The sequence below is a fragment of the Trachypithecus francoisi genome, unplaced genomic scaffold (assembly GCF_009764315.1).
Source record: "Trachypithecus francoisi isolate TF-2019V2 unplaced genomic scaffold, Tfra_2.0 Lachesis_group5, whole genome shotgun sequence".
In the NCBI taxonomy this organism is placed as follows: domain Eukaryota; kingdom Metazoa; phylum Chordata; class Mammalia; order Primates; family Cercopithecidae; genus Trachypithecus; species Trachypithecus francoisi.
In genome coordinates, this window is record NW_022681470.1 from 148,652,863 (window position 1) to 148,676,306 (window position 23,444).

Here is a 23,444-nt window from a genome sequence, read left to right on the forward strand (position 1 = left end):
CTCTCTCAGTGCCCCTGGAGTGAGGGCCTGCGGTTCTACCCACACAGGGCTCCGCGGCCCACGCAGTCTGGACAAGCGTCCCAGGCGGCTTGGTCTGGTCGGGCTCTTTGAGGGAGGGGGATGGCCACTCCTGGAGAGGAGCACCTTCGGAGCAGAGGTGCGGCGGCTGCACCCCAGCACAGGACAAGGAGCCGTGAGCCTGGGGTCTTGGCGTGCCTGGCCCCAGCATGCCACCTGGCAAAGGTGGGAGTTCTGGAAGCTTCCCTCTGCCCTGGGACCAGAAGCCCCCTCTTGCTTCAAGGGATCTCATGGGTGAGCAGGGGTGGGCCAGGGTTGGGAGGAGGGCATCTCTTCTCAAACTAGGACTGGGACCTGCACAGGTGGGAGCTGGAAGGGCACCACCTCCACCCAGGCATGACAGGGCCACTCATTTGCATGCAGGGGCCACCGAGGCGAGAGCCGCCACCACCGCCACCGCTGAGCGGATTTGAGCAGAAGCTCCGTTTTCCTTCTGTTCTTGTCTCTCTCTCAAGGTCAGAGCCCAAGCAGGGACGGGAACAAAGGCGGTGCGTCCCCCATTCAACCTCCCCGCGCCCGCTGGCCGCTCCTAGAGGAAGGACCTGGGGAGGGAAGGGGAGGGCATGGCGTCTCCGGAGCCTGGCCCCGGGGTCAGGCTGCCCTAGCAAAGCCCCGCCCGGCTGGGGGGCCGCTGTGGGGGCCCAGGAAGGCCTGTTCCCTCCTGGGGCTGTCCCAGCTTTGGGACGCGGCCGTGGCCGGAGATCACTCTAGAGTAAGCTTCCTGTGGAGCTGAGGGTCAGAGGTCAGGCTCACGCTGGGGACAGGGGTCAGCCAAGGTCAGGGGTTATCCAGGGTCGCCCTCAGTCCCCGGTGCAGAGCCAGTACAGGGCTTGATGGGGTCTGGCCCTGCCCCCTGCTCTGCACTCCTGGGCCTGGGGTCTACCCGGACTTGGGAAGGGGTAGACTTGTCTAGCCCATGCCCAGCACCCGCTGCCCACTGCCCACAGGGCTTGGGATCAGCGTCCCGCAGCCCCTCAGCCTTCAAAGGCCGCGACGCCAGGAGGAAGCTAAAAATATGCGGGGAGAATTTCTCATTACAGAATAAATTGGACCCAGTCCGCAGCCTGCCCTGGTGCCAGCCAGCAGCCTTCAGAAGCCCCATCTCAGCCAGGCAAGGATCAGGCGGCAGGGGTCACGGGGCGCCGGGGGCTGGGCAGGTCGTGGGCTCCACTCCGGGCGGGAGCCCGACCCCTGTCCATTGTCCCACCTGCGAAGCACGGAGCTGGGGTCTGCACTTTGCCCCAGGGGTCGGGGCGTTTCCCCTGGGCTGGGTCACTGTCCTTGAAAATAAAAACGTATTCCTTTCTCCAGCGGGTAACATGAAAATCCCCAGCCCATCCAGCCCTGGACCCAAGATTCCTGCAACCCTTGCAGCCGGTGGTGGAAAGGAACAGGCACACAGCCCTATTTCCCAGCTCACCCTCCTCCCCAGTTCCCACCCTTCCCACTCTCCTCCCTGCCTCCTCCCCTCCCTCCTCCCTTCACACCCTCCTCCCTCCTTCCCTTCACACCTTTCCCCTCTCCCCTTCACACATTCCCCCTCCTCCCTCCCTTCTTCCCTCCCTCCTCCCCTTCCCCTCCCTTCACTTTTCCCCTCCCTCTTCCCTCTCTCCTTCCTCCCCTCCCTCCTCAATTCCTTCCCCCTTCATACTACCCTCCCCTCCCCCTTTCCCACCCTCTTCCCCTTAATACCCCCTCCCCTCCTTCCTCTCTCCCTCTCTTCTTTCACACCTTCCTCCCCTTCTCAACCCTCCCCTCCTCCTCCCCTCCCTCCTTCCCCCATTCTCTGCACCCTCCTCTCTCTCCTCCTCTTCCTCCTCCCCTTCCCTCCTTCCCGCCTCTCTCCTCCCATCCCTCCTCTCCATTCACATCCTTCTCCTTCCCACTCTCTCCCCTCCCTCCTCCCCTTCCTCCTCCTTCCTCTCTCCCTCATCCCACCTTCAGGTCCAGGGCCTGAACACAGACCCATTCTCCAGTGTCCAGACACCACCAGCGTCCAGAACTTCCCATACAAAGGAAATGTCCCTGCCCCCACCACTCGCTGTCCGGAGCAGGAGCCTCTGGCTCCCCACGGTGACTGAGGACCCAGACCTCTCCTCACAGAGACTGAGGCCCTCTCTCTACGGTGACTGAGGCCGCAGACCTCTCCCCAAGGTGACTGAGGCCCCACACCTTCAGTTTTATGTAACTTAATGAAGAAACATGAAAAGCCACGTGTGGCTTTGTGTCCCACAGCAAACCACTGAGTGCTTCTTAGGGTCTGGCTGGCCTGGGACGGGGAGGTCAGTGGCCTCAATGTGGGGGCAGTGGTGACTCAGGTCCTCCCAGAGGAGATGGGCACCTGGGGGTGAGATCCCTGGAGGTGGGGAACCGAGGGTACGGGGGTCTCAGCACCCTCAGTTGCCTGCCAACCCCCAAGTGACTGATTTGGCGCACGGGGTCGCATCCCTGGGACACCCTGGCACTAGGGCGGCAGAGGAGCCCCGTCTGTGTCTCCCCAGGACGAACGTCAGGCCCCAAGCTGCGGGCACAAGCCGGCGCCACAAGGAACCTGACACATCCAGCCCTCGAGGCCACGTCCCCAGCGCCCACCCATCCCTATTGCACAGGCAGAAAAGCCGTGCAGTGAGTCCACTGGACTCCAGCCTGGGCCGGACCCACTGCTGAGGCAGAGACCCCCACCCAGAGGCAGGGGTCTGATATGCTGCTTATCCAGTGGGCACACCGAGGAGCAAGGGTGGGGGGCGTGGGTCTGAGACACCCCCTAGCATGGGGTTAGGATCTCAGCAGGTCACACCCATGTGTGTGATCGCGTGTCCCGTGGGGCTGCAGACGTCCCATCCGTGGGACTGTGTCTACAAAGCTGTTTTGTTGGTGCCTGTGCCTGCATGGGGGAGGTGGAGGATGCCACTGCCCACCCGCCAAACTCACAGGCACCTGCACATACACGCACTCCCACGGGCACACACGTGCGCACACACACATAGGCCGAGCACCGGCCAGGACCTGGGGTCTTTCATCTCTCGCCGACAGGCCCCTCTCCGGCTCTTAGCCTGGGAGAACCCCTAACAGTGCATTAACCTTGGGGGGCTGCCAATTACTCTGCACCAACACGGGGTGCAGCACGGCTGACGGGCCCTGACAGGCAGAGGGGATGGAGAGACAGCAGAACTCCTCTCCCTGCCCGAGGGGCGGCGGCGGCTGGGCTGGGGGCTGCGGCATGTTCTGACTCCGGTTGGCAGAGCGCGGGTCTCTCCTGACCTCATTAGAGTAATTAATGTGCCTTTTGAAGCTGGTGAAAACGCTCAGAGCTGTGGGACGGGGGCGCAGATCACAGGGTGGGGGCCGGGGCCAATGTCTCTGTGCCTGTTGAAAGCATGTCCCAGAGGGTCAGACATGGAGACAGAGACGGACACAAAGTGAAGGAGGCAGATGGAGAGATGCGAACGGGAGTTTGGAGACAGACGCAAGGGCCAGACAGATGGGGAACAGCAGACCCCGGAGCACAGGTGTCACCTGCTTGTCCCCAGTCTCACACATAGGCCGAGCCAAGCTGCCCCCCCACCTGCAGTCTCGGGGGCCTCTCTCGGGCTGTGGCCTCACTTTGACGGTTGCTTCCCCAACCCTCCCCGCAGGATTCCCCTAAAGAACAGGTTGGGGTGGGCAATCAGAGAGGACTTCCTGGAGGCGGCGGCTGAGGCCAGGGCGGAGGAGGACCCGGGGTGCTGGAGGGGGAAGGTGAAACGTGAGCACAGTCTTGGCAGGGTCTGGTCAGATGGAGATGCCCAAGGGAGCAGATGGTACCAGGACAGGGGACCCTGGTCTGAGGGGGCGACAGCCCCTCCCAACCCTGGCAGCGGCACAGGCGGGGTCGGCAGGTCCGTGAGATGCACACACCTGAGGGACTGCCCATCCCCTGGTGGACGTGGGGCCACGGTGGGCTCAGGAAGTGGGGTGACAGATGGACTGTGCCTGACCGGCTTTCCCACAGGAGGGGTTAGGACCAGGGAGACAGCGAGGGGACTGGGCGGCCCAAGGCTGCCACCTGGTGGCGGCTCCTGCTCACGCCAGGGCAGTGGCGGCTCCAGCTAGGTTGCCTGGGCGAGACCTCAGGCTGTGGGTACCCACCTACAATGGTCTCTCCGAGGCTAAACTCATGGGGGACAGGGGGACAGGCCAGAACTGGACTCCGCACAGACACACAGCCGTGCAGGAAGAACAAGGCCCCAGGGAAGCTGATTAAGGCCCCAGGGAAGCCGATGAAGCGCCTTGCCAGGGATGGGGTCTCAGGCTCCACCTTCTACAGGAGACTGACAGGGGAGGGGTACCCGGCATGGGGGCCCAGGCCACGGGGAACTCCAGCCTCCTACAGCAAAGCTCTGGGACTCGCCGGAATCATTGCCAGAGGTATCCGTGAGGTGATGTGGGGATCCTCCAGGGAAGGGCCCATGAGACCCAGGCTGAAGATGGCATAGAGAAGGGGGCCCTGCAGCAGGGGCTCTGACACATGGAACAGGAGTTTCCTCTAGGAAAAGAGGTGCTGACAGGCAGGGCCTGATGCCAGGCAGCTGGAGATGGGTTCCTCACCTGGGGGCAAGGCTGGAGAACCCAAGCATGGTTGCAGACAGACCACGGCTGGCTTGAGCCCTGCTCCACCACCCACCCCTACACTGGCCGCACCAGTATGCACGGGTCTGGAGGTGGCATGGGATCAGCACCAGCTGCAGAGACATGGCTGCATTTATTGTTCCCAGCCCAGTGGGAAGGCGTTCCCAGAAAGGTCCCTTGGGTCACCTGCCCACCCAGCCTCGGTTCTGGGCTGCCATGCCCCCGCGGGGGCAGGGGAGAGACACAAGTCACAGTCAGGCAAGGGGGCCTCAGAGTCCTGGGCAGCGGCTGTTGGGGCCCCTCCGGTCTTCACCTGGGACCCTCGGCCAGGCTGGGGCAGCATCCAGGAGGCGAGGCTGTGTGGTCCGGCGTAGGTGCAGGTGGCAGTAGGCAGGCAGGCTGCACAGGTTCCAAAAGGAGCTCTCGGGTTGGCACTGGGTGAGGCCAGCCCCAGGGCCAGCAGGGGAATGAGCGGTGGAGCGGGGGGTTGCTGGGCACTGGGGTGGGTCCCATCTCCTGTCCTTCCCTCATGGCCGCTGGAAAGGCCGCCTCCCTGGCACAGCATCTGGAAGCAGGGGGTCAAGGGTGAGAGGTGAGGAGTGAAGGGCCCGCCCCGCCGGGCAGAGGCCCACCCAGGTCAGGTAGCAGCAGGCAGCCTGTCCAGACCCCCTCGGCCCACCATGGCCCACCCTTCCTCCCCTGGCCTCCTGGGCCCTGCTCAACTGCCCACCCTGGGGGAAGAGGCCCCCAGCCAGGAGGTAGAAAAAACCTGGGAGGGGTTCCCAGAATGGAGCAAGACCTTGGGGAGGGATCCCGACGCCACCCTCCCTGGGGCCTCGAAAAGTCACACTGTCCCCAGAGGCCACCCTGTCCCCTGGTCTCCCAGCCTCCATGCCTGCCACCCCTCAACAGGCCAAGGTCCCCCCAGCAGCCACACTGCAGCACAACACAGCCATCAATCCCTGCCCAGAACCCCGCTAACCCAATACCCGCCTCTACACCCAGGCCTACCCCTGGCCCGCCGACGTCTGCCCAGCCTCCGCCTCTGTCCCTGCTGTTCCCTCGGCCTGAGACACTCTTCCAGGAGCCAGCCCCATTACCTACCAGGGAGAGACCCTCCCTAACGCTGCCCGCTCAGAAGCATCCTATGGTCAATTTTGCACCTGACTTAGACCTCGTCTCTCAGGGAGGGGCCCAGATTGAGCATCCACTACCCTAAGCCCTGCAGCCACTTTCCCGTCTTAAAGACGCAAGAAGGCTGAACGCGGTGGCTCACGCCTGTAATCCCAGCACTCTGGGAGGCCAAAGCGGGAAGATCACCTGAGGTCAGGAGTTTGAAACCAGCCTGGCCAACATTGAGAAACCCCGTCTCTACTAAAACTAAAAAAACTAGCCGGACATAGTGGTGGGTACCTGTAATCCGAGCTACTCAGAAGGCTGAGATGGGAGAACTGCTTGAACCCAGGAGGCAGAGATTGCAGTGAGCAGAGATCAAGCCATTGCCCTCCAGCCTGGGCAACAAGAACAAAACTCCGTCTCAAAACAAAACAAAAACTTAAGTTAGGTGCGGTGGCTCACGCCTGTAATCTCAGTTCTTTGAGAGGTCCGGGCAGGTGGATCACCTGAGGTATGGAGTTGGAGACCAGCCTGGCCAACATGGTGAAATGCATCTCTACTAAATACAAAAAGTTAGCTGGGTGTGGTGGTGGTGGGTGCCTGCAATCCCAGCTACTTGGGAGGCTGTGGCAGGAGAACTGCCTGAATCCTGGAGGCAGAGGTTACAGTGAGCTGGGATCGTGCCACTCCACCTCAAAAATAAATAAATAGGCTGGGCGCGGTGGCTCAAGCCTGTAATCCCAGCACTTTGGGAGGCCGAGACGGGCAGATCACAAGGTCAGAAGATCGAGACCATCCTGGCTAATACAGCGAAACCCTGTCCCTACTAAAGAATACAAAAAACTAGCCAGGCGACGAGGCGGGCGCCTGTAGTCCCAGCTACTTGGGAGGCTGAGGCAGGAGAATGGCGTGAACCTGGGAGGCGGAGCTTGCAGTGAGCTGAGATCCGGCCACCGCACTCCAGCCTGGGCGACAGAGCCAGACTCCGTCTCAAAATAAATAAAAATAAAAAAATAAAAATAATAAATAAATAAATAAATAATTTAAGTTAAAAAAAAAAAAGTTGCAAATAGAGGCTGGGAGAAGGGATGAGACCTGCCCAGGGAGGCCATGGCCTGACCACTGCTGTCAGCTGTGATTGTAGAGACCACTCCATTGCTTGCCCAAGTCACCGGATCCTGCTGAGTCTCCAGCCCAGCCTGCCCACGGAGGCCCCAGAGCTGGGGAAGGGTGCACACCATCTCAGATTGCTCGACTCAAAGACCGTCTCCTCATCGCTGTCCAGCGAGGCCATCTCAGTGGGGTCCTCGGTGTTGGCCAGGAGTCCGTATCGCCTCCGCTGAGGCTTCTTCAACCTGGAAGTAGGTCCAGGTATTGTCAATGGTCCTTCCCTGCCAACCCTGCCTCCTCCTTCCCTCAGGACCCTCACTGCCATCCTCTACTGGATCCTCCAGGCCTGCTGCAGACCTCCTTGGTTTTGCTCTGCCTGTTTCTTTCATGTCCTAATCGCCAAGTGATTACCACTCTCTCGCAAGGCGGTGACAGTCAGAAAACACGTGCCCTAGCAGGCCCTCCCATCTCCCCTGTGCCAGGACCCCAGAAGAGGCACGGTGATGTCACTCCCGTTGCACCGATGAAAAGACTGAGGCTCACACAGGGGTGAGACTTCGCCAAAGACAACAGAATGGAAGGCTGTCTCAGTGCCAAGCCACTGGTGGCCCCAGGAGCCAGGGAGGCAGGGAGGGTGCAGGGCACAGGCAGGGGAGAGCACCCAGCAGGTGCTTCCACAGGAAGGGGTGTGGAGCACAGGGGAGGCTCTCCACAGGGCCCCTAAAAAGCAGCATAGCCAAGCACATTGCTCACATCTATAATGCCAGCATTTTGGAAGGCCGAAAAAGAAGGATCATTTAAGCCCAGGAGTTCAGATCAGCGCGGGCAACATGGCGAGACCCCATCCCTACAAAAAAACTTATAAAAAATGATAAGCGGGCCGGGCGCGGTGGCTCAAGCCTGTAATCCCAGCACTTTGGGAGGCCGAGACGGGCGGATCACCAGGTCAGGGGATTGAGACCATCCTGGCTAACATGGTGAAACCCCGTCTCTACTAAAAAATACAAAAAACTAGCCGGGCGAGGTGGCGGGCGCCTGTAGTCCCAAATACTCCGGAGGCTGAGGCAGGAGAATGCCGTGAACCCGGGAGGCGGAGCTTGCAGTGAGCTGAGATCCGGCCACTGCACTCCAGCCTGGGCGACAGAGCGAGACTCCGTCTCAAAAAAAAAAAAAAAAGATAAGCGGCTTGACTTTGCCAGGGTGGTGATGGGGAGGGATAACGTCCTCGCTGTGTCGCTCCCACCCGGAAGCAGCAGCCACAGTGGGTAGTCAGAAGCCCAGAGGAAACTGGGCCCACAGCCACGGAAGCCGGGGTGGCCTGACCAGGCAGAAGCCCCTGCTGCCCAGGGGCTGCCTACAGCTGGACCCCGCGAGGGTCTGGGGACGCAGCCGCACCTCCCGGGCTGTGGGAGCACCCAAGGCGGGCACGTGGCCGACGCTGGCGAAGGCCCAGCTTCAGTGGGTAGAGGCACAAAGGAAAAAAATCAGGACTCCACGGAAGGGTCGCAGCTGCAGGCGGGAAGATGAGAGCGAGGACGGGCATCCGGCGACAAGGAAACAAGGAGGATCCCTCGCCCCGCCAGGGCCTGACCCCTGCCCGGCACGCTCCGGTTTCGGTGGCTCCATATGGGAAACGGGCAGCGTCACCCACGAGTTAAGAGGCGGCGACGCTGGGCACCCCGACGCCCAGGCGCAGGCTGGAGAGCGGGCGAGTCACGTCGCCCTGCCCCGCCTACACCACGTGACGATCCCCGCACAGCTCCGCCCACGCCCACTCCGACAGGGAGGGAAGGACGGAGGGGAGGACCCCGCGGCCCGGCACGTGACGCACGAGGCGCGCGCTAATTGGCCACGGCTGGGAGACGGTGCCCGTGTGCGCCTGACGCACCTGAACGCCCGGATGAGGAAGTAGAACGCGGCCAGGCCGCAAAAGCCCAGGATCACGTAGAAAGAGCGCTTCACCGCCGAGCCCGGCGACACCGGCGGACCCGCGTGCGTGCTATTATGCGGAGTGCCCGGCTGGCTCCCGTTCGTCACGACCAGCGGCGGCGACAACGTGACCTGCGCGGGGCGCGGCGGCGAGGCCTCTTTGGCACCGCACGACAGCGCCGCCAGCAGCAGCGCCAGCGGGAGCAGCAGCAGAGGCGGCGGCTGCAGCACGCGCGGCCCCATGGCCCGGCGGAAGCGTTGGCGGCGCCCCGCCCCTATGCACGGCTGTCAGTCAGACGCGCGGTGATGATGCCGGCCAATGGGGCGCGGGGGCGGAGCTTGACGCCCGGCCCCTCCTCCGACTGGTGAGCCCCCGCGCTACCCACAGTGCCCCGCGCGCCCGCCGCTGAGCTTGTTTCGTCGTCCCGCTCCAGGAGCCAGTGCGGAGGCCCGGAGCCCGCCCCTGGGAGCCCCGCCCGTGGGAGTCCTGGCAAGGCGCCGCAGACAGAGTCCAGGATTACCAGTCCGGCGTGCGGGGGCGTGGCTTCCGAAGAAATCGGGCTGGTAGCGGGGGGACGGGGCGGACGCGGACCTCAGGACCTCGGGCCGCTCATTCCCACCCGCCTCGGGGCGGCCCCCGCCCCTCCTGCCCCGGCCTCACGGGCAGTGAGGACGCCTCGGCTGTGTCCGGGGCCCAGAAAGGAGGCGCCCCCGTCCCCAGCCTGCTGCAGGGGACCGGGGGCTCGGCCCAAGACGGAGCCTGACAGCGTCTGCGCGGCCGCCGCGCCCCCGAAGCCGAGTGCGCCTCAGATCCCGCGGGACCGACGTCTCCGCGCTGCGAACCCCCTCCGGTCACTGCGCGACGGTGACCCTTGCGGTCTTCCCTGTCGGGTGCTGCTAGGCTTTTCTGAACCGAGGTCCGCAGGCTTCTCTCCCGGTGGCCCCGCTCTGCCGACAGCCCCCCCTAAACCACAGACTCGGCTTTCTGGGTGCACAGGTGGCCCTTTATTCGAATCCGACTTTCACAGGGCTCCACATCGTTGTGGGCAAGGACTGGCCGCCCCGCAAGCCGCCAGGGCACCGCAGCCCGTCCTCCAGGAGAGACTTGAGGCCCTGAGCCCGCACCTCGCTCGCGAAGCGCCTCCTGGAAGGAGGAGGGAGGAAGGGAGGCGCGGGCTCCAGGCGCGGACCCGCACCCCGCGCTCCCGGGAGGCGCTGCCCTGTACCCCACACACACCGAAAGGCGCCCGCTGCGGGGCCACAGGTGCGGGTCAGCAGGACTCACTGGAACGCCCAGGTTCCGCCCGGGACAGGGCTCAGGCACATGCCACTCTTCCCGAAAGCACTTACAGGGGACAAGCCTCCGGGGCAAGCGGCTGCCTCCAGCTCTTGTTCCAGGTGAAGTCCCTCCTGGGACAGTGACCCCAGAGGTCATCGCTGCTCTCAGGCCACCCTTCCCCGAGTCCTGGCCGGGCCCCTTCAACCTGCCAAAGCAAAGCAGCGTTACTCCCAGCGTCCTCCACGGGGTCACAGATGCCCCTCCCAGCCTCCCCGGAAACAGCCACAGCCCCTAGGAAGGTCTCAGGTTAGTCACGGGGCTGTGACCTCAGGCTCCATCATAGGCCAGCGTGCCCAGGGCGGGTCTGCGCCTTGGGGGCGCAGCCAGAGCCAGCTACCCGCATGGGATGGAGCTACATGGGCCAATGTGGGCTCTAGAAAAAAACTAATGGCAGCAACATACATCAGAGACAGCTAGTTAAGAGTGTGACTTAAGAGGTCTGGAAAAGACAGTCAATTGATGAGCAAAAAATCCAAAAGGCAGGGGCACTCACTGGTCTCCAATCCTGCTTAAGGGACCTCATCTAAGAGCCAGGCATGACTAGGCCCAGCCTGCACCTGGCTGCAGGTGGGGAGCGTAATGGCCAGGCCTGACTTTAGTTCCAGCTTAATTGAAGAAAAAAAAAAGTTGAAAAAAAAAGGAAAAACAAAAAACAGTCACAGGAACATTCCCCGGGCACATGACTTTCAATGAGCTCTCGACAAGAGGGATGTGGGCACGAGCGAAAGGAGTTACCTCGAATTACAGGGCTATTTCCACATATGAGCTAGCCAAGGGAGCAGCTTGCGTCTCAGAGGGTTCTGTTGGGCGCACAACACTTCTGTCCTCCGAGGGCTGCAGCTTCCATAGGCTAGCAGAGAACGCTCAGAACTCGTGAAGCAACAGCAGAACTAGCTAACCGGCTGGCCGTCTGAGGTCGCCCTGGGATGCCACGTGCCTCCGCTCTCTGGCCTGCTTCTAGACTGAGGCAGTCCAGGTCAGCGTCGGGTGCACGTCCACTGTCCCTGCTAAGCTGCCCGCACAGTCCAGCCCTCTGGCCACCACTGCCAGAAGCCTCCCCGGGCTGCCCTGAGGCCTGAGCTGCCCGCTCCCGTCCCCCGCCTGGCTCCCCTACCCTGACCAGCGCCAATCTGCTGGGCCTCCCTTTCTAGCTCTCTGCAGGCCCCAGGGAAGGCGTGCAGACCTGCTGCTTCTCCGCCTTCTCTCTGCTCAGGTCTGGCTGCAGGAGCCTGCAGCAGGGAGTGTGTGGTGCAATGCAAGGGAATTGTCAGAGCAAGGTTCATTTCACACGGTCTTTTAATCGGCTTCGTAAAGCCAAAGAAAACTGCATACAAGAATTCCTCAGCCACTGCAAATACAACATCGATGGAGTATGCGTACGTCTTCCAGTAAAAAAGGACAATATAAATAAACATCTTCAAGAACCTCTCAGGGACGTCTGCACGTCTACTGTGGGGCGCACAGCACAGATGGGCGCAGGGGCCAGGGCTCCAGGGCAGTTGCTGCCACACCCGCGGGGGTCCTACCACACTACACTCAGAAACGTCACATGGAGTTGGAAAAATGTCACAGCTTGCTCAGCTTCCGACAAAGAGCGGATTCACAGTCCGTTCGATCTCAGAGAAGTGAGTGGGACACCCACTTCATGGGGCCAACCCCACCAAAAGAAAAAAAGGCAACACAACCAAAAACTAAAAAACCAAAAACCCATACAACCCCCGATTTTTTTGAAAACTCATGGCTCGTGGTCAAAAAAGTAAATCTGAAGTGCTTTTCAAAATGTTTGAAAACCCTTAAAAACAGCACTTCCTTAAAAAAAAAGTCTAGTAACGAGGCCATCCTGGCGTCAGAAGCGGTCAGGCTGGGTTTGACAAGATCAGAACCGAAATGACTACGAAAGTGGGAATACAAGGAGGTGCGTTTACTACACGTATTAACGTTCAGCGAAGCTCCCACAATCTTTAAACACACAGCCATTGGAAGGACGATCTTGAGCAGGAAGGGTTTTTACTCGTTGTGTGTAGCTGAGGACAAGAAGCAGGCACAGTGTAAAGGCACCGAAGCAACGAGAGGCAGCTTCACCCCAGAGGCCAGACCAGGGCGCGGCCTGCGACCGGGGAGCAACCACCCCCCACAGCCGAGGGAGGCTGGCCTGCAGCCACACATGCACCTATGCTGACTGCCCAGCGGGCCCTCGCTCTCCCTTGCCTTTTTGGTCAGTCTCATTTGGCTTTTGTGTCCTGCGATAGAAATAGCTCTGAGAGGACAGACGCGCCTCTTATAGGCAAGCGCAGTGACAAGATCTGAGTGTCCAGCCTAAAGTGCTTGGAGAAGGTGCCAAGGTGAACCGAGCTCCCACCGCAGGCCACAGCAGCGTGGCACCCTCGGAGCGCGACTTACCGTAACTGTCGTAACTGTCTCTATAGGACCCGCCCGAGCTCCGGTCACTGTAGCCACCACTCTGACTCCGGCTGCAGGATAGACAGACGTGAGTACTGGAGGGTACCAGTCTACTTCTGCTCTGCCACAGCAGGCTGAGCCATCAGCCCCCATGCCAGCTGTCCCTTCTGGGGACACAAGGACCCCAGCAGGGTAGAATCTCAGAAATCGTCCAAAACCTGCACCAGCCATGCCCCCCGGCCTTCCCGCTTCTGCCACTGTCTTGAGCAGTTTCCTCTCCTCTTGGCCTGGGCCCCTTCCCGCCTCTGCTCCTTGCCCAGCCAGCCTCATCTCAGCTCCCCCAGGGACCTGGGACTGAAGCTGGCCGTCCTGCAATCACCCGTGCCCGGGTTGGCCTTCACCCCTCACCTGCTATAGTAGTCTCTGGAGCCTCCGTAGCCCCCGCTCCTGGACTCGAATCGGTTCCCCCCATAGCCTCGGTCCCCTCCTCCTGCATACAGGAAGAAGTGAGTACCAGCTCCCACCAGCAGTGCCTCACAGCATCCCCAAAGGGCCCACTCACAGCACTCACCTCTAGAGAACCCACGGCCCCGTCCTCGGCCCCCACGGAAGAAGCCCCGGCCCCCGGCAGAGCCACCACGGTACCCACGGGATCGGTTGTCTGACGACTTGCCTGCCTGGTCTACTCGGATCTGTCGCCCATCTACAGACTGGAGACCAGCGGGTGGCACAGGTTAGTGGGTGGGTGCCCCATCCTCAGGACGGGGCTCCCGCTCAGCACCCTGATCCTCACCTTCCCGTTCATGGCCATCATGGCATCCTTGGCGTCGTCAATGTTCTCAAAGGTGACAAACCCGAATCCCCGAGATCTCTGGGTCTCCCTGTCTTTCACAACCACCACTGTGCAGGGGAGAGAGGGCTGCAGTCAGCACCCAGCTGTACCTACAGGCAGGAGGAACACCAGCCAGCCGCACCGGGGCCGCTGGCCCAGCACCAGCCTCACCTTCAGAGATCTGTCCGTATTTTGAGAAGACCTGCTCCAGCGACTGCTCATTGGTGTCAAAACTCAGCCCTCCAACAAAAAGCTTGCCTTCATCTGATGCCATGGGGCCTGTGACAGACACCAATGAAATCCTCAACAGCGGTCATCTCTCACCACCTCTCCCTGCTTCCTGTTTTATGTAAATGACGTGTTTGGGGCAATATTAGAAAATCAGGTTATTGTTTTTCATTGTCCGAAACTCATATCTAGGACTTAAGCGGTCACCCAGGCTGGAGTGCAGTGGTGCAATCATGGGTCACTGCAGCCTCCACCTCCTAGGCTAAGCAATTCTACCTCAGTCTCCCAAGTAACTGGGACTATAGATGTGCACCACCACACCTGGCTAATTTTTTTTTTTAATTTGTTTTAGTAGAGATGGGGTCTCACTGTTGCCCAGGTTAGTCTGAAACTTCTGGGCTCGGCTGGGTGCAGTGGCTCACACCTGTAATCCCAGCACTTTGGGAGGCCGAGACAGGTGGATCACCTGAGGTCGGGAGTTCGAGACCAGCCTGACCAACATGAACAAACCCCATCTCCACTAAAAATACAAAGCAAGCCAGACATGGTGGCGGGTGCCTGTAATCCCAGCTACTCAGGAGGCTGAGGCAGGAGAATCACTTGAATCCGGGAGGTGGAGGTTGTGATGAGCCAAGATCACGCCATTACACTCCAGCCCCAGCAACAAGACTGGACGGAACTCTGTCTCAAAAAAAAAAACAAAACTCCTGGGCTCAAGCAATCCTCCCACCTTGGGCTGGGCGCGGTGGCTCAAGCCTGTAATCCCAGCACTTTGGGAGGCCGAGATGGGCGGATCACGAGGTCAGGAGATTGAGACCAACCTGGCTAACACAGTGAAACCCCGCCTCTACTAAAAAAACACAAAAAACTAGCCGGGCGTGGTGGCGGGCGCCTGTAGTCCCAGCTACTCGGGAGGCTGGGGCAGGAGAATGGTGTGAACCCGGGAGGTGGAGCTTGCAGTGAGCTGAGATCCGGCCACTGCACTCCAGCCCGGGCGACAGAGCGACACTCCGTCTCAAAAAAAAAAAAAAAAATCCTCCCACCTTGGCCGCCCAAAGTTTTGGGATTACAGGCGTAACCCACCGCACTCAGCCACCTAAGACTTAATTCAAACTGATTTACCACAGTGAATGCAGTCCGCTTCTCGGCTCCATCCACCCCCCAGACTAAAGGCAGACCGCACCCATGTCCATAGTCCTCCCCATTGGACAGGGCCTCCGGTGTCTCCCTCCGCCCCCCCCCCCAATCTTCCAGTCGTGCCGTGGGCAGGACTGCACCCTCAGCTTCTCCCCTTTCCGAACTGGTGCCAACTCCAACCCTAACCAGCTGACTTCTACTTGTTGCTGGACCAGAACGTGCTTCTGTTCACTGTAAAATTCCCCGAGACTAGGGGGGCTGGCTGTCAGGGAGGCCGCCCCGTGCTGGGGGGCACCTCGGGGCAGGCACTAACTTTTACAGACAGGACCTCTGCCGGGAATCGGGAAGGGATGGCACCGGAAATGATGAGGCAGGATTTCCAGACAGGAGAACTGGCATTCAGGAGAACTGGCTATTTAAAGGGGCAGTCAGTGCTGACACAGACAAAGCATTCATTGGCTGGGAATGGCCACCACCCAGTGGCGCTGATAACTAGACTTGTAAGTCTGGCACTGGGGGCTGTGCCAACTTGGACCAAAGTTTGGGCGCAAAGCACGACGTGGCAGACGAGAAATCACACTGGAACGGGCTATGCCTACCCAGAATTTGCGAGGCCGTCCTTTCCCTCATGCAATCACAATTGGAAAAGGAGAAAAATGAGGCTCAGGAAACAAAAGCGTTGGTTTATGGATACCTCCAGCCCCACTGCAGGGAAACGGGCCCTGGAGACCGGGCGCGCCACGTGGCCCCGCCCCCGCCGCGTGCGCATGCGCCCCGAGCGCGCCCTGCGCCACTCCATCCGGGCACTCGGTACTCCCGCCATTTCGCTAGGCACAGCCTCGAGCTGGCGGCCGCCATTTTGCGGCGGCAAGCCGGTCGCTGGCGGCCCGGGCCGGCGGGGAGAGGCCCTCTGGCCGCTACTCGGCCCAATCTCCCGCTGCCCCTCTCCGCCGGCGGGGCGGACTCCACCCCGGGCCCGCCCCGGCACCGCCCCATCCCAGGGGCGTGCCGCTGCGGCCCCGCCTCGCCTGGCCGCCGCAGGCCGCCCGCCGCCCCGAGTTCCTCGGAGCCGGTGCCGCCAGGGCCCTCACCACTGAGTCGGGCAGGTCCCTGACGCAAGCGGGAAGATGGCACACCACAACGACCCGAGTCTCCTAACGCGCGAGTGAGGGGGGGCGCCCCGGCGCCCGGCATTATATACACCGCCGCAGGGCCCCGCCCCCTGCACCTCCCGGGCCAATCAGAGGCCGCTCCTGCGTCTCATATTCATGAGCTGGGGGCCGGGTCTATCTCCGCTCCGCTTCCTCCCGCGCGCTGGTGTCGGGCTCGACGATTGGCCGGGACGTCTCCAGTCCGCAGTCCCCCGCCCGCGCTCGGAGGGACGTGGCCAGCGCGCGGCGGGGCGGGGCTGACCCAGTTCCGCGTGCCCTCTCCCTGGCCCGCGGCGGGGAACAAATGGGCCTCTAGCCCCGGTTCTGAGGCCTCCGGCCTCATGGGGACCTCTGGGTGTCACTAGGACCCCGACTTTGCCTGTGCTCCAGCAGTCCCGACATAACCTAGCCCAGATCCCTTACCCAACCAAGCCCCGGCTGTCAGACATCCCAACTTCATCTGAACCCCGATACCTGTCGTGATGTTCTTGCCAATACAACCGACGTCCCAGTTTTCCCAGCACCCCAGCACTCCATTCCTGCCATCAACCCCATGCCCACCCAAACCCCAACAAAGACAACCCCATTCATGCGAACCCCAACATTCGCAATCCCAGTTCTTCCTACTTCGCCACACTTCGGTGCACCCCAACTTTACGCAACCCAGTTTCCCTACAAACTCTAACCCGCACCTAAGCCTAACTCCCACTGGAACCGCGACTTCACGGCTGGGTGCATCGCCCACACCCCCACACTCGCCTGGCCAGATAGTGTTGTGCGTCCCTGCTGTCGGGTGCAGGCGTACACCCCGAGTCCCCACTGCACCCCAGCACTCAGCCCGGCCCTGGGCCTCCCCTCCCACCGTGCTGCGCACCCAATGCGGACTCGCTCCCCACGCCAGGCCAGGGCCACTCTGCTCCTCCACCCAGGCCTTTTCTCTCCTTCCACAGACCTCCCCTACTGAGCCTGGTTGACAGAGGGGAGTCTCAAAGCCTCCGCCATCTGGAGAACCAGGTATGCAAGGACCCTCACTCCCTACTCTTCGGCGGCCCCAAAGCCTCTGGGGGGCCCTCTATGGCCACCACTTGCTCCTCGCCCAGGCCTCATCTCATGCTGCTCCCTCCCCCGGCCCCGGTGGAAGAAGCCAGCGTGGACCCCTGCGTCTCTGCCCCAGAAAGTCTTAGGAGGGCTGACCCTCTGCTCACAAGCTGGGGGGAGTTGGGGTACAGAGACCCCCGTCTTGCGGCTCACCTCAGGGAAATCCCGGTCCCACTCCTGGCCTCAGACTCACTCCCACCCTCAAGTGGATCGAGGTGGGGGTAGCCAGGGGCGCTGTCCCCAGTGACAAGGTCTCTGGGACCCCTCATGGGCTCAAGACCCCTCCCCCAGGCAGCAGCTGTGTGACTCATCGCCACCCCCTTTGCACCTCAGCCCCCCCCACTACAGCCGCCTCACTCCCCGTCAGCAGCAGCCGGCTGCTGCGTCAGCCACTCACGCAGGGTGGTTATTAAAGGAGCGGGGAGAGACATCAGCACCGAGCTCCCCTACGCCTGCCGTCCGTGCGGGAGGGGCCACCCACCCACTGGAGCCCCAGACGCTGGCCTGGCATGCCCAGCCCGGGAGCAATTCAGGCCCATTCTTTCTGATCTGCCCCCCAGCCCCCAGCCCCAGCAGTCAGGGCGGGGACGTTCCCTGCCCCTAGAGCAGCCCTTGTAGGGGGGGAGTTGGAGGGGGTCCCCGGTAGTCACAGCGGCCCCTTCATAATTGCATAATTCTTGCCGTCCCCCCCCCCCGCAACACATCGTTCCCTGCTTCTGTGAGCCTCTGCCTTTTCCTGGTTTTGTAAAGCGCCGTGTTCATTCATTCATTCATTCTGCCAGCGCCTAGTTATTAAGCGCTTACTACGAGCCGGTTCCTGGGTGCGGGCTCCGTGAGTGCCCGCAGCCGTCCTGGGTTCCCAGAGTGGCGTCGAGGCGCACCTGCGCACACCTTCCGCTTTACATCTGCGCCGACCACTGTGCAGCGGCTTCCAGGTGTGGGACCGGTGTCCGTACCTGTGCCTCTGGGGTCACCTGCGTCTGCGAGCACCTGTGACTCCCAGGTGTCTCACTGCCACCCTGTGTCCCCATCGAGGGTGTCAGGAGGCTGGGACCCCGTCATCCACCCCTGCTGGCAGCTCAGCACGCGAGACCCGACCGGGGCGCGCTGCCCGTTGCGAACACGAGGGGGCGCTGCAGCCTCGCTCCGTCCGCGGCGTTGGGGTCGAGCGCCCTGGCTCCTGGTGCCCCTCCGCGCAGACGCCTCGCGTGGGAGAGGGAGCCCCGCCGCCCAGCCCTGCGCGGCCACAGCGCACAGTCCTCGAGAGGCCCAATCTCGCGGGGCGAGGACGCAGCCTGCGTGTCGACCCCGAGCCGCCCGCCGCCTCCGCGCCTCGGCCCCAGCGGAGGGGCTCAAAATAGCCGCGCCGGGCGGGGGCGAGACTGCTATTCCGGCCCGACGCGCGGGGCTCGTCCCTGCCCGGCGAGGCGCGGTGATCAGCCAGAGTCCCCGAACCTGCTCCCTGCGTGTCTGTCTTGGGCCCCGTGGGCCCATTCACAAATGCGCCCACTTTCCAACCTGCCGTCTCGGAGGGGGCGCGCGCCTCCTGCACCCGGATACTCCTCCCGGGCCCCTGCCCCTGCATGGCTTCGCCATGGAGACGGGGGCGGGGGCCCCTCGCTCTCGCAGCAACCACTCCTCCCTCCCCGCGGGGCCCCGCCCGCCGGACGCCGGGTCCTCCCCCGACCACGACTAATGACCGCACGGGAGGCGGTAGAGAGCGTCTAGGCCTGGGACAGGCGTGTCCGGGGATGAAAGGCGCGTGGGGGTACCCCGGGGCCGCATAATTACCGCCCCCTCCTAGCCAGGCGGGGGCCAGGACCGTGCACCTGGCGGCTGCCCCGCGGGGGCGCGGAAATAGGACCGTCCTGGCAGAGGATGCAGCCGGCCCAGCTGGCCTCAGTACGCGGGGCCCAGAGCCAGGGTGGGGGATGCAGAGACCGGGCGTGCGGGTTGCCAGGTGTGGCGCACATGTGTGCCCGTGGGCAGAGTACAGAGACACAAGCTTGTATAGACACGAATGTGTAGCTGTGTGCGAGTGCATACGGCGTGGGGTGTGCAGGGACCCCAGGCCGGCTTGTGTCGGTGCGCAGGGCATATAGGGGCGTGCACACAGTCTTGGAGGTGTGTGCATGGAGCCCCCGGCACCTGCATGTGTGCAAGTAAGCAGGAACCCGTCTGCGCGGCGCTGTGTGTGCAACACAAAGAGGTGGGCGCTTATCCGGATATGGATGTGGGGGCAGCCAGGGACAGGGCTGCGTGTGCGTGACTCGGGTGTGCCGAGACCCACAGAGCATATGTGTCCATGCCTGGTGCTGTGACTCATGTCCCTGGGGTGGGCACGCGTGCTGTGTGTCAGCGCGAGCGGCGCCTCCCAGGGCGGCCCAGAGTTCCAGAAGCCCAGAGGAGGAAGGGTTAAACCTGCCCCTCCCCTCAGCCCCTACCTGAGTCTGGGGGTGGGATCCCAGGTCCCCTGGGAGGCCCCACCCCCCACCCCCACCCCGGGCCTGAGATTCAGGGGCTGCTACACAGGAAAGCCTGTCTGAGCTGCTCTGCAGCCTCAGTTTCCCTCCTGTTCCTCGGATGCGGTCGCAGGGTGGGTCGGCTTCCCTTCCCTGTGACTCACCCCCTCCCCACAGGCCTGAGTCACAGCTCAGGAATGTGGAGGCTGGGAGGCCCTGTCCACTCCTGCCCCGGCCAGGCCATCCCAGCAGCCCAAAGGCCAGGCCTGGGCCACAGATGGACATCCCTGGCACACACACCCCGCCACAGGCCACACACAGGTGCACACCCACACCCCTGCTTCACACCCACTGGACACAAAGTGATACGCCATGCACTGGGCATCCGGAGACCCTGCTGGCCACAGGCACACACAGCAGACAGGCTGAGGATGGGCAGGACCCCACCCAACCTGCCCTGGGGTCACACACCTATTCGCTCTTTCAGTACACGGGATGCTGCAGAGACATCAGTGACCCCTTCTGCTGGGGCCCAGACCAGCCAGCACATGTGGCAGACCTGCAGTGATGTACGCCCATGCGTGTCTGTGACATGCAGATAAGGTGTCTGTGAAAGGTCCAAGACTCTGCATGGCCCACAGACACCCTAAAGCTGACCGAGGTCTAGGCTCACCTGCGTGGAGGCTGGGGATGCAGCCGCCTGGTTTCTGAAACTGGGAAAAGGTCTGGGGACTCTGGAGCCCCCACTGCCATGCAGCCTCAGATGTTGCTTAGCAACAGATGCTGCACCCTGGAGTAGGAGGAGGGATCCCCATCTGGGCCCAGTTCCCTTTCATGGGACTACAGGTCTGGTGCTTAACAGAGGCCAAAGAGTAGGGATTTCCTGCAAAGACAATCAGGCTCAAAGTGGCCCTGACTGGGGTGGGCAACAGTGGAGTGGGACGAGTGGAGAGTGTCCCCTACTCACCTGGGCAGTTGCAGGGGCTCAGGACCTATGGAGTGCAGGTGAAGACACCTGTGTTCCATCTTGCTGGAGAGGCACCTGGCACCTGCCCGCCGGAGCATGCGGGGAACGTTCCCACATCCAGGCGGAGAGATGGGCAGGGGGACACCTGTCCAGGCACCCATGGTTGCTCAGTCAGACCCTGGAGGGTCAGGGGCCCAGCTGTGAGGCAGGCAGTGCCCAGGACACTCTCCGCACCTCACTGCTTCATCTGAGAGGTGGGCATGCCCGCAGCACCTCCTGGGGTCAGAGGCGCATCGGGAGGACCTGGTAGGAAGTCGGTCGAGGGCAGTTAGCAGCAAAAGACAGCTCCACGCAGGGCTGGGCTTTCCTTGTTATTCGCTTCCTTGATGTGGCAGTCCACAAGTAATCATCCCGTATGCAGGCCGGGAGCGATGGCTCATGCCTGTAATCCCAGCACTTTCGTTTGAGTCCAGGAGTTTGATACCAGCCGGGACAACCTAGCTAGACCCCGTCTCTACAGGAAAATAAGCAAAATTAGCTGGGCGTGGTGGTGCTCACCTGTAGTACCAGCTACTCAGGAGGCTGAGGCAGGAGGATCGCTTGAGCCCAGGAGTTCCAGCAGGGCTACAGTGAGCTGTGATGGAGCCACTGCACTCCAGCCTGGAGACTTGAGACCCTGTCTCGAAAATACTAATAATTGTGGCCAGGCATGGTGGCTCACATCTGTAATCCCAGCGATTTGGAAGGCCAATGGAAGTGGATCACTTGAGAGCAGGAGTTTGAGACTAGCCTGACCAACATGGTGAAATCCATTCTCTACTAAAAATACATAAAATTGGGCTGGGTGCAGTCGCTTACATCTGTAATCCCAGCACTTTGGGAGGCCGAGACAGGCAGATCACTTGAGATCAGGAGTTAGAGACCAGTTAGAGACTGGCTAACATAGGGAAACTGTCTCTACTAAAAAAAAATTAGCTGGGTGTGGTAATCATAGCTACTCTGGAGGCTGAGGCAGGAGAATCACTTGAACCCGGGAGGTGGAGGTTGCAGAGAGCTGAGATCGCGCCACTGTGCTCCAGCCTGGGCAACAGAGTGAGACTCTGTCTCAAAACAAAAACAAACCAACAAAAATAATAATCTTCCCTTATGCTAACTCTCCTGTTTCATTTGTATCTCCAACATGAACAGAAAGGCTTTTGGAAGGCGTAGGTTGGGGCTCACCTGGGAACCCCTCTCCATCCCCCACCCAGACCAGCAGCCTGGAGTCGAGCTTGGCTGGGCAGCAGGGATCACTGGTGCACTGAGGGGCGAGTGGGTGAGTGTCTGTGGCTGGAGGCCCTGGGGGTGTTCCTGCCCCCGCCCAGGCGTGTGTTGGTTGTGGGGGAAGGCTGCTGTCCTCTCTGGATCTGGTCAGGGCCCTCTTTGTATCTGGTGACAGCTGTGGGGTGTGGTGTGACTCTGCAGGCTGGGGTTTTGTTCCTGGAGGCCTTGGCCCAGGCTGAGCAAGGAGGTGCTGTTTGTTTTAGGGTCACCCAGTGGATTGAGGTTGGGGGCAGGTTTATGGGGTGTGTCTGGCGGGGAGTTTTGTGTATGTGGGAGCCTGGCACACCAGCCGCACCATAAATGCATGGCCTGTGGAGGGCTGTCCCGGGCGTGCTGGTCGGGGTGTGGGATGGCTGTGCAGGCCCCGCGTGGGACGGCACCCGTTGGTTTTGCTTGCTCTCCCGAAGGGCTGAGTGTGGGCAGCGTCCTCAGTATGGGGCGTGTGCCCTCTGTGGCAGCCAGCTGTCTCCCTCGCCCCGCTCCACCCACATTCCAGAGGTGTTGGGGGCGCCCTCCCAGGCTCCCGCCCGCTCCCAACCTCTGACCTCGGCCCAAGCCCACTCCCTCTGCTCTGGCACCCAAGGAGGCAGCTGGCTCCAGGGAGGGGCTGCAAGGCGGGGGAGGAGGCTGGAATGTGCCCCAGGGTGAGGGGGGGCCCCAGAGAGGGGGCAGAAGCAGGGAAGGGAGAGGGGTGGAGATGGTGGTACTGGGTTGGGGAGACCGCCAGAGATCGGAACAGACATAGAGAAAGGCAAAAGAAAGAGAAATGGAGGGAGTGAGAACCAGACAGAGGGTGGAGGCAAGGCCAGGAGGGCCCCGCAGAGGCAGGGCCCAGGTGACAGCCTCCCCTCCCCCACCCGCCGGGCTGGGCTGCTCACCTGTCCCAAGTGACCCCAAAGGCAGCCAGTTCTCTGCCCTCCCAGGGCTGGGTGGCCCGTGGGTGGGGCTGCACCGGCCTCCTGGGTTGGGCCCCAACGCCCTTGGCCACAGGGTGGTGGCGTCCCCAGCCTCCAGCCTGGTAACTCCCATTCCCATGGTGCTGGGAGAGGAGAGCGGGTGGGGCCAGGCCCTGTGGGGGCGGCTGTGCCTGGGCACCGGCTCAATCCCTCCAACCCAGTGGCTCCAGGCCAGGGGCCTGGCTGCCTCCCTTCTACTGCCGTCCACCCTAGCCACCTCCCAAGCCAGCTCCAAGGGCCCATTCGGCCACCCCCAGAGGACTCCGGCCTCAAGCTGAAAGCCATGACCTCCACTGACCTTCTCCTGCCCGCCCACAGCTGCTGCGTCTCCCCAAGCACTGCCCACCTGTGAGCTCACCGCCTGGCAGGGACGCCAGCACGGGCTCCCAGCCACAGGGCAGCTCCCACCCTGCGAGCTCCAGCTCTTCCCAGGCCACTCCAGAGGCCGGGCTGCACCAAAGACCTTGGCTACAGTCTCCCCACCTGGCACAGGCCCTGTTCACTTCAACCACTGCCTTCTCTGAGTACACACCAAGTTGGAGCCCACAGCCAAGCAGCGGGCGGCACGGGGGATTCCTGCCTCCTGAGTCCTCACCTCTCTTGGCCCAGAGCTCACACCAGCATTTCAGATTTCCTCCTCCATCCCCGTTACCCCGGCCTTGCCAACCACCTCCCTGCGGACCTAAAGCCACCTTCCGGGCACACCGTAG

General features: G+C 62.0%; 2 protein-coding genes across 6 annotated transcripts; both read right to left on the reverse strand.

Moving 5' to 3' along the window:
- Positions 1–4,789: 4,789 nt before the first annotated feature.
- Positions 4,790–22,735, reverse strand: FAM174C (family with sequence similarity 174 member C). Of its 2 annotated transcripts, none has more exons than XM_033199643.1 (3): positions 8,801–9,624; positions 7,041–7,157; positions 4,790–5,251 (listed from the first exon to the last, which is right to left on the reverse strand). In XM_033199643.1, coding segments are annotated over exons 1-3 (402 nt in total). In that variant the 5' UTR covers positions 9,085–9,624; the 3' UTR covers positions 4,790–5,250. The 2 variants fall into 2 exon arrangements, 1 of the variants encoding a protein (XP_033055534.1); XR_004434312.1 differs by lacking the exons at positions 4,790–5,251; positions 8,801–9,624 and adding exons at positions 18,545–20,969; positions 22,657–22,735.
- Positions 9,824–16,019, reverse strand: CIRBP (cold inducible RNA binding protein). Of its 4 annotated transcripts, none has more exons than XR_004434315.1 (8): positions 15,869–16,019; positions 13,584–13,691; positions 13,374–13,480; positions 13,152–13,290; positions 12,989–13,070; positions 12,581–12,651; positions 10,192–10,325; positions 9,824–9,985 (listed from the first exon to the last, which is right to left on the reverse strand). XR_004434315.1 is itself a non-coding variant. In XM_033199644.1 (7 exons), the coding sequence occupies exons 1-7, from the start codon at positions 15,969–15,971 to the stop codon at positions 10,321–10,323; spliced, it is 615 nt and encodes a 204-aa protein (XP_033055535.1). In that variant the 5' UTR covers positions 15,972–16,019; the 3' UTR covers positions 9,824–10,320. The 4 variants fall into 4 exon arrangements, 1 of the variants encoding a protein (XP_033055535.1); XR_004434314.1 differs by having other exon boundaries at positions 10,192–12,204; positions 15,869–16,003; XR_004434313.1 differs by having other exon boundaries at positions 10,192–12,651.
- Positions 22,736–23,444: the final 709 nt, after the last annotated feature.